Here is a 10,585-nt window from a genome sequence, read left to right on the forward strand (position 1 = left end):
GCAGTAGCTTTACGTACAGGAGAAACTCCCTAGTTGTGCTGCTGCAGCCACAGATAAGGTTTTTATGTGACAGGGGCCTCTGCTCCATCTGAAAGATTTCAACCTGTGGATCAAATAACTTCCTGTCTTAAACTGTTTGACACATCACAAGATATCCAGGAGCTACCTTCTTTGTATCTATATCTAATCTTCAGTAAAACTTGTTGGAGCAGATGCCAGAATAGCAGGGTGAGCCACACAAGCATCTGGCCCCAGCACACAATACCCCTGATGATATTAAGAGAGCAATGTCTGTTTTGAGCACCTGAAGGTCTTCCCCATGAGCTTCAAAACGTGCAATTCTTTGCCTATCCCAAAATGCTCCTTCTGCCTCTGATGGCAACAGTTCACACACCAGGGACACAAATATCTGCTGCAATGAACAAGGAAGCCATCCCACGTTTAACTAAATGTCTCTGCTAAACAAAAGTATCAGTATCTCCTGAGCTAAGCCATTGGCAATCATGTAACAATCTTGTACTAATCTGACACTCGATCATGCTTGTCACTAGTAACTGCTTGCTTCTGTAAGGTTGTCACCTCCCAAATGTTTCAAAAATACGCATAATTTAATATTTTTGTTACAGTAACTTAGGAAACAACAGCATCTCACTAAAGGGTGAAGAAGTAAGTCACAGTAGCTCATCAACAAAAACAAGTGCGTAAAGACCTTGTGAATTAACAGCTGATCATTAGTGCTGACAATCCTAGACTACTGCCTTCTGCTACCAGCCTTAAATCATCTTCACGTCCCTATGAAAAACAATTTATGCCATTATTATCAGGGTTACAGTCTCTGGGGATCTGAGAGGTCGGAAAGGGTAAGGACTAAGTGGGGGTGTAGTTTTTAAATGAAATTCAACCAAAAAAACAAGAAAGCATTTTTACATTTATCTCCATAGTTCTGTTATTCCCCCAAATCCAGAAGAAGTATGTATATTTCCTACAATGCAAGATGATACACTTGGTTAAAACAAACAAACCCGTGGAAGATGTTTCTTTAGATTAAGCAAACTGAGGAGGAAAAAAAAGTTTACATAGAAAGGAAGACATGCACTAAGAAAGACGATTGATTACTTATTTATTTTTTTTTTTTTTGCTTAAAGGGAAACATAGCTGTGAAAACACTGAGCAGGTGTTAAATAGACATTCTCAAACAACTTAACCCCACTGTTACTATAATAATTTTCTCATCTCCAGTGGTTGGGCTCAAACAAGAAAGAAGCAACTGAGATTCTACAGGAATTATAATTCACAGCATAAATTTTACGGATATCCTTATATGCTCTATTAGCATATGCTCTGGCTATCAAAGAATCCTTATCTGGTTAGGATGCTGAAATAATTCTATTAATATGTATGAGCTCTAGAACTAAAATAAATAGCATTAAAAGATCTTAACAGTAAAGTACAACCCAAATAATTAAACAACTTATTACTCCAAGAACATAAGCATCATTTTAACATTCTGGCTTTGACAATTTCTTATATTTTTAGTATATTTTTTTAACAGATTATTTCTGATCAAATCAAATATCAGAAAAATGGCAGGTCATCATGCACAAGAATTTTCCTCCTTACTTCTCACTATGCTGTCAACATAGGCTGTTCTTTCTTTCTGCATTCTCCTGTGGTCTTTTGCAGCAGGCAAAAAGCATCAACTCAATAATTCAATTTTCCCCCATTACTGCATACTCATAAAAATGGAACTGACAGGACAGCAGTTTATTCATGCACAGACCAAAGCCGAATCACACAGACTGGCTTTCAGAAGCCCACGGATCAATTGTTACTCAGAGCGCTGCCTTGGTGGGTGAAGGTGTGGGAGTTTCATTGGAAGAAAAGTTGAAGAGTTGCAGAGGTGCAGAATCCAGCAGTCTCCACTGCATAACGCTAATTATCGGGCTCAAGAATGTACAAAGGAATGGCATCTTCTGAATCTGTAACTGTTTTTAAATACACCTAAATTCTGACGAGGCTTAACATGCAGATATTTAAGCTTATATGAATATTCATGTCTGAGTACTACACCAAATCTCAGTCATTGTGCAAAGGTAAGCATGTCTTAAAAGTGTTAAAAGTCGAATCATTAGACTGACAACACTTATAGGCGTTGCCAAATGAACAGACTGTCTACCAAGAGCACCGTACTGGCCTTCAGTCCAGTTCTTTCACCAATGATACACTAAGCTCCTCAAATTCCCCTTCCCCTATTATGATTTTAATTAGAAAACTACCTTTATACAACTTTGTAAATATCAAAAAGCTTCCTTTGAATAGGGAAACAGCTTCCGAAACCTTTCCTCGGTTTAGAGCACGGGAAAAGAAACTAGCTACACCACGCCGCTTTCAACGTTAAGTGAAAAACTTTACATTCCCTAATATTAGGAACAAGTAGCGTTAAAGCGATTTACATGTGAGCGGAACAACAAAAGAAGCATTTTTAAAATTAATATAAAATCCCATTTTCAGAGGCAAAAATCTCGGGGCATATTTGGTATTTGTTGGTTACTGACAATAAGTTAAAATACGTCTTCTAAACTGAAAGAATAACCAGAATAAATTGTCACACGAGAGAGCAAAAAACCCGTGTCATAACAGTTTCCCTCCGCAAACTGTTTCTTTCCTGCGGTACCATCTGTTAAATCAGAAACTCCTTTGAACACCGCAGCCTCGCTGACTCTTAAGGTGCGCTGGCTGCACCGACACTCGCTCGGTAATTTCGCATCGCGCCCTCTCCGCGGGGCCGGCGCAGCCGCCCGCCTCTCTCAGGGCTGCTGGCAGCCTCGGACCGCGCTCGGACCGCACCGCACCGCGCTCGGACCGCACCGCACCGCGCTCGGACCGCACCGCACCGCACCGCGCTCGGACCGCACCGCACCGCGCTCGGACCGCACCGCACCGCGCTCGGACCGCGCTCAGACCGCACCGCGCTCGGTGCCCGCCGGCGGGGCCGCAGACGCACGGAGGGGAGCGCTCTCCCGCCGCCGACCCGCACAGACGCGGCCCGCCGTGGCCGCCCCCAGCCTGCCAGGCGGCGAGCCGCTGACCCGGGGGCGGGCAGCGGAGAAGTTGCGGCCGCCCCGAGGCGCACACGGAGGCGCCCGGGCGGGCAGGGACAGCCGGTCCCGCCGCGCATCCCGCCCGAAGCCAGTCCCCAGAGACGGGGGCGCCGAAGCCCGAACCCGACCCCTGCCCCGGGCCACCCCTGAGGCGCGGAGGCGGCACCAAGGCGGCGGCTGCCCCTCGCCCGCGCCGGCTCCGCGCCCGCGGACAAACTTACTTGCGGGCGGCGGAGCCCGCGCCCTCCTTCCCGCCGTGCGAGCGAGCGCAGCCCCGGCGCGGCGGCCGCTGCCGAGCGCGTTCGGACATGCTCAGTCCCCCGCCGTGCGGAACCTACCACCGGGGGGGGGACGGGGGAGCGCGGAGAAACAGGGGGCAGAGCTGGATGCTACCAAGAGGACGCGCTAAAAATAGGCGCCGCAGAAAGGAACAGCTGGAGCTTAAAGGGGCGGCGGCCGCCTCGGTCCCCGCAGCCCCGGGCAAGGGGCTCCTCCTCCCGCCGCTCGGGGCCTCCCCGCGGAGCCGGAGGAAAAGCTCTGCAGCCGGGGCCTGCGCTGCCGCGGGGCCCCTGCCCGCCGAGCCGGCGGAGGAGAGGCTCTGGAAGCGGGGCGATGCCGGCGATGCCTGCGGCACCGCGCCCGCGTCCTGCCCGCGCCTTTGCGGCGGGAGCGCTGCGGTGCGCTCGGCTGCGGCTGCTGCCGCCGGGGCCAGCAGGGCTGCGCAGGGCCGGGAGCGCTCCGGGGAGCGTCTGAAGGGGCGACTGCCGGGCTCTGCCCCCTGCACCCCAGCGCCGGGCCGGGAGCGTACCTCGGGGCCAGGAGCGTATCTCGGGCCCGGCCATTTACCTCAGGGCCAGGCCACCCCGTGAAGCAGCAGCTTCAGAAATGAGTTCTAGATAGTGAGGGAGAGAATGCCGAGCGGCATTTTCATGCGGTGTTTCTCTGGAGGCATCTTCATCCTGCTCCGAGGCTGTTAGGTTGTGCGGACGAGTCTCGGGGAGTGACAAACACTCAGGAGCTCTCCCGTGAAGCTCTGAGCAGTCAGATGAGAATGAGACAGGTCCGAAGCGGAGAGTGAAGAACAGCCCTTCTAAATATAATTTTCTAGGCTGGAAGATCTGTGCGGCAAGAGAAATTACATGATCACCTCTCACTGACACTACTGTGTTTCAAAACTTAGAGCTGTTGAAATTAAAAGCCGCCTAAGTATTTTTGAATGAGAATTTCTGATGGGGTTTCTAAGCCGTGGCTTATCATTCTCCACCTTCCTAAAAGACCGACAAGAATAAACATAAGAGCACCACATTGTTTCAGATCTCTATAGATACTACAGAGACTAAAATTATATTACCCTAGCAGGAGTTCAGACATATTACTGAATTCTGCTTTTACGGATACAGAAAATTGCTGTTGCACAAAAAATAAAAAAAAACCAAAAAACATCTTTACAGAATACTAAACTACTTCTAAGAAAAAAAATCAGACAATATCTGCATCATGATAGTTTATATTCTGATGAGATCGTGTACAATAGTATGTACATTCAAGACCACATTCAAAATCTTTCATTTATTTCATTAGACATGAGAGATCACTGAAAGTTTATCTTCATTGGAACTCTAACACAGCCTCCAGCAAAAACTACTGCAGAAAAAAACATCTCAGTTACATGTAGGTGGGTATAATCAGGAAAGGAAGTGTTACTTGTCAGTACTGTCAAATAAAGTGAGAGCAAGGAAGCAATTTCCCTCACAGACTGACATACAATGGGATAGATTATTAGACAAGATTGTGTAGGTAACTACTGCAATTCTTTGAGAAACGAAAGATGACATCACAAAGATTATTATATTAAAAAGGGAGTGAATCAGGTTGTATTGGGGTTTTAAGGCCAAGCTCTCGTATGGGGGAAGTGGGGGGTTGCGTGCAGGAAGGTGGGGAGGTACAGGGATGGCTCCTGTGAGGAGCTGCTGGAAACTTCCTCCATGTCCAACAGAGCAAATCCCTGACAGCTTCAAAGATGGATGTGGCACTGGCCAAGCCAGGGCCAATTAGAAATGCTGCTAATGCCTCTGTGATAACAGATTTAGGAAGAAATTTAACAAAGATATATTGGCAATTGTAATTGTGGCCAGAGAAGAGTAGAGTGAGAATATGTGAGAGGAACAACTCTGCAGACCAAGGTCCGTGGACAAGGAGGGAAAGGAGGTACTCCAGGCACTAAAGCTGAGATTCCTCTGCAGCTCATGGTGAGGCAGCTGTGCCCCTGCAGCCCATTGAGGTCCAAAGGGATGCAGAGATCACCTGCAGCTGTGGATGAGACCCACGCTGGAGCTGTGGCTGCCTGGAGGAGGCTGTGAGCCTGTGAGAGGCCTGTGGAGAGAGGGTCCCCCAGCTCCCAGGCTGGAGCAGCCTGTCCCTGCAGGACTGCACCCCATGGAAGAGTGACCCACACTGCAGCAGTTTTGGGAGGACTGTTCCCCATGGTATGGACTCACATTTCAGCAGTTCACAGAGAGCTGCTGCTCGTGAGATGGACTCACATGGGAGAAGTTCCTGGAGAACTGTCTCCTGTGGGAGGGACCCCCCTCCTCTCCCTGAGCAGTGGGAGAAGCCTCAGGTGATGAAGTGATCATAACCCCCATTCCCTGTCTCCTTGAGCCCCTGAGGGAGGAGGTAGAGCTGGGAAGGAGGAAGGAGTGAGGGGAAGATGTTTTCAAGGTTTTATTTTACTTCTCATTATCCTGCTCTGATTTTGTTAGCAATAAATTCGGTTAGCGTCTCTAACTCAAGCCTGTGATGATCAAATACCTATGATGGTATTTGATGAGTGATCTCCCAGTCCTTATCTCAGCTCATGAACCCTTTTTTAAATATTTATGTTCTCTCTCTTGTATAGCTGTGGAGGGGGTTGAGAGAGAGGCTTTAATGGGTGCCTGGCATCCAGCCAGGGTCAATCCACTACAGATGTTCACTAATTCTCCTCATTCTCTGTTCTCCTAAGACATGAGATACACTATAATCTCTAGTCTGTGTCTAACAGCCACCACCTCACTATGTATTACAAAAAGTTGTAAGCTATGCAGGAGGCATAACTGTACAAAGTGAGGGAGGGAGAAATTATGTAATTCTTTCAACTGAAGCTATTGATCTTGAGATAGACAGCAGGGGAAATAGAAAAGGCAGTCTTCTGAATGCAGACTCAGATTTGGGATAACAGTGGGATAATGTATTTCTGGCTGCAGCTGGATCTCTGCAGGAGCAGTAGGCAGCCTCTGGAGATTTTCCTAGAACAGTTTGCACCTTTACTATCATACAGCTCTGGGTAAATCAGGAGACTGAAAGATGTCCTGAGTCCCAGGAGAGTAGCTTCCAGCTAGGGATTCTTACTGCCTAGGGAGTTCAAAACACTCTTCATCATGAGAACAAATGTTAAAATAATGGTGAAGAAAACATGAGGTTTTTTCTGCAGTCTGCATTATCATTCTCCTAATATCTAACCTATATGGGTTATTATACTATAATTCTCACACTTTTCTTTGTTTATGAGGAATCTCTTTAGAATTTGTCAAATATAATTGTTTTTCACAACGAGACAAACATATATGGATTTTCCTCACCCAAACCACAGTCGTAAATTGCATGAAATTTTTATATATATATATATGCACAACACACACACATATAAAGCCTAAGATAGCAAGTTCCAGCATTCAAAAGACCATAATCACCCAGATGCAGATTACCAAATTGGACATTAGCAAGTAAGTGCTGGGTGCATCTGCTGTACCCACCAGTGAACTATATTTAGAGGTAGACACCCATCTGAATATTGAAAGCTGTTCCTTTCTTCTTCAAGATTTGCTCAGCAGAAACATCTATAGAGTTGCATCTTGTACCTACACAGCAACAAAGATTTAAATATCTGCTGTGCTGCTGTGTACCATCAGACAGAAGGGGAACAATTCCGCATTGCACAGAAAACATGCAGTTTTGCACTCCATGCAAAGCTTGGAGTGCTTTGCCAATCTCTCTTCATATTGCTTGAGGAGGCTCTAGTGGAATCTTTTTCAAATGTATCCTCTATAATTCTATATTGCTGATAAACTGAGGCTCTGACATACCACTGATTGCTTCTGGCTCTCAAACTTTCACCTCAGCCCTCCCAGCTGTCTCCTCTCATTGTTATTTTCACCCTTCTCCTTGACAGCAATATTCAGAATCTCTACTGTCTCCTTGTATAACTCAAAGGTATATCCTTACCTTTTGAGTTCACAGTCCTAGGGAGTTTTTCCATATAGTCCTGGAGTCCCCAGGTTTCCTGTGTGGTAGTTAGAACTTTTTTTTTTTTTTTTTTCCTCTTTGCTTATAGGACAAAGCTTATTTTCAAGGGATAGAACTTAAATGTTTGGATATCATAGACTGATGATAGAATCAGAGAATGGTATAAGCTGGGAGGCATCTAAAAATTCATCTAGTTCAATCCAGGCAGGGACATCTACTACATCAGGCTGCTCAAAGTTCCATTCAGCCTGGCCTAACACTTCCAGAGATGGGGCATGCACACAGCTTCTCTGGGCAGCTTATTCCAGTCCCTCACAGAATGGAATCTTTCAAAAGGAAGATGTTCTTCAGAATAATAGAAAAGATTGTATGATTGATATGTGTGAAGATGTGATCAAGGCAAGAGCTTTTGGGTTACAGTTGTGCAAGTTGTGCAAGAAGCACAAAGTAAAACCAGATGACTGATGCTTTGTAGTGCATTTGGATTTGAAAGAGGACCAGCTCCCAAGAAGCTGAAAGTACAGAAATTCCAGCGTGGGGATAGAAATGGTGGTATGGATAACAAAGCAGGGAACTCTGGCACATGAATGTTGACACATGAATCTCCATGCTGTGGGGACTGCTTTTGGAGGGAATGAGAACAGAAAACAAAAAACATTTTTGTTATAAAAGGAAAATAAGACATAAGGATAGAGAAATGCAGGATTTCCATAAGGAATAACTGAGACTATTACATGGAGTCCCTGGAATGAAGGGGAAAGAGAAGGCATCACAATGATCTCTTGGAGCCATTGTTGACTACTCTCTGGAGTTCCCAGTTTGATGTGTAGCAGTGGTCAAAGAAGCCAGTGAAGGGTTAGGCATCCTTTGGAGAGGAGGCTGGGCTTCATCTGTGACTGTGAAGGACAGAGCTGGAGAAGGTACAGAGTAGGGCAACTGCCTCGTGAGGGGAGAGGGAAATGGCTGGGATTCTTCCATGAGAAGAAGAGCATGAAGGGCCATGTGGCTGGGATTTACAAATTTGTGAAAGCAGTGCATACAGCAAAAAATGGATGCGAATGATTTTTCACCAAATCCCACAGTACTGCATAAACTCAGTGAAACTACTGCAAGTGTAAAAACAGATGAAAGAAAGTACTTTCACCTGCTCACCTGGACACAGTGGAGAGTGATCTTCTGGAAAGCATAACACCAAGAAGTTGTGTAGGCAGACCAGCAGGTTCAAAAAAGGATCAGCAAAACCTATAGGCAACATACGTGTGAAAGGCTGGGGAGTGACTTCAGTACTTGGAATCCAAAGGCTGTGAATTATAGGACAGTACTAGGGAAACAGACTTCAAAATTTGAGTCTTATATACTGTCTTCTAATAGTATCTGCTTCTGTTACTACTGGGACAATATGCTGGGCTAGGTAATACCTATGATAAATTCAGTTGTAGCAAATTATGTGTGATTCCCCGGGATGGATCGTACCCATGCTTTCAACCATGAGTGTGATCTCTTTTAACTGGGGGTAGCTGATGGTGTATTACTTTTTTATTTTCAGAATTTAAGGGTTATGCAGCAAAACCTTTCTTTATGTTTGGTAAACCAAGATGTTATATAAAAATTCCCACTTCCACTATTAATATTCATAAGCATTAAACCTTTGGAGGCTTGGTATCAATAGCCTTCCTTGAACTGGAATTCACAGTGGCCAAAATCCCATCCCCTGTATAAGTCCTGAATACATAGATATCTTGTGTGAGCCATTTAGAGGATTACTATAGGAGGCTGTAACCATATCCCACAATTCTTGATAATTGGTGGTTGCTATCAAAGACTGTACCTTCCATTTAGCACCCAAGGGTGTTGTTACCATATGCTCCATAAGAAATGGCCAGTGACCTTGAGTGGTTTGAAACCACTCAATCAAATCAACATCCTTCTATAATTCATTATCTTTATGATATGCTTTCTCCTTCCCTGATGTCCAACATCCATTTTTGTTGCTAACAGCTCAGAGCAGCAGGTTTTGGTCCATGAAAGCAGTGACAACCCACAGATTTTCTACAGCCTTCTGATAGACAGAGGAGTTTGATAAGAGCACAGCTATAAGGATTCACCCTGCCATTGCTACACGGAAAATGCACTGACACCAACACAAGCGTTGCCCAGTGCATAGGTCTACACTCTTTATTGCAAAAAGGTTTCGCATGTAAGAAATAGAATTGTTAGAAGAAGCAGTTCAAAATACAGCTGGATTTCAAACAACAAATTTCATATTAATTCCTTACTAAAGTGAAAGGAAAATAGCCTTATATATTAATATACGAAGAATATGGAATGTGTTTTTACTCACAGTAAGTTCAGCATTTCCAGCATTTGAAATTTGTTGACTACCATCATCTCAGACATTTTCTTTATTGTAATCAATATTTTTCTCCCAATCAATCTGACTTTATCTACTTTTGGCTGCCTTTTGTGGGCTTTGGAGGTTTTTTCCTTAGACATTGGATTTAAATATCCATCCTTGCCGTCTTTAACTGAAAGTTCTGCCAGGTAGTTGGAGGCTTGGGAGTGAACAATTCACTGTAAATTGTTTTGTGACTTCTTCTCAGTAGTGTATAGGAAACTTTCTCAGCTCATGCATTACTTTCACACATTATGCAAATTTGTATACATGAGATTAATTTGCTTTGTTCTCAATGACACCAATAAGTGAACAACATGCTATAAAAACAGTCACAGGCTTATATTACTATGGAAATGTAGTAAGGTTTTCTTAGTTCTCTTCAGTAATAAAATTAATCATAGATCAGTTCCAACCTTCCTTCAAAATTACTCAAGCTGAGCCTCTGTGAAATAGAAAATCATAGCTTTTCTATTATTTAATTATTGTAGGGCATACCCAAAATAAATAGAGAATATGAGATTTTTAATGTGGGAAGAAGTACACATGTGGAGTGCTCTGCACCAGGAAGCAGCTGGAAACATCTGTATCAAAGTGCAGCAGTAAAAGCAGTGTGCTATTAGTGCTGCTATTAAAAACCAAAGAGGGAAGTGCAGCATACTACTTTGAGATCAATATTCAATCTAAGAGGGTACCTTGCTTTCCCTCAGTAATCTCTAACAAGTCATAAGGTTGTTTACAAAGGAAGATGAGTCTCTGGTAGCCAGCAGAGCCTGGCCAGCAGCATGCACCAACATGACTGAGCCAT

At 44.7% G+C, this 10,585-nt stretch overlaps 1 protein-coding gene across 3 annotated transcripts in view; it reads right to left on the reverse strand.

Annotated features, from left to right (window-relative positions):
• The window catches only part of OXR1 (oxidation resistance 1), a 257,957-nt gene extending 254,510 nt beyond the window's left edge, over window positions 1-3,447 (reverse strand). Inside the window, exon 1 of one of the 3 annotated variants that reach the window (XM_014255452.2) lies at window positions 3,323-3,447. Coding sequence is in view for 1 of the 3 variants with exons in the window: in XM_088067294.1 (XP_087923420.1) it covers window positions 1,621-1,663 (43 nt within the window). In the remaining 2 variants the exon portion in view is untranslated. Of the gene's footprint in view, window positions 1-1,620; window positions 1,679-3,322 lie in introns of those variants that run through there. The other 2 variants (XM_088067288.1, XM_088067294.1) reach the window with 2 other exon arrangements.
• Between the last annotated feature and the right edge of the window lie 7,138 nt (window positions 3,448-10,585).

The sequence above is a fragment of the Pseudopodoces humilis genome, chromosome 1 (assembly GCF_049639895.1).
Source record: "Pseudopodoces humilis isolate 2021_Gansu_Grassland_sample_001 chromosome 1, ASM4963989v1, whole genome shotgun sequence".
Classification (NCBI taxonomy): domain Eukaryota; kingdom Metazoa; phylum Chordata; class Aves; order Passeriformes; family Paridae; genus Pseudopodoces; species Pseudopodoces humilis.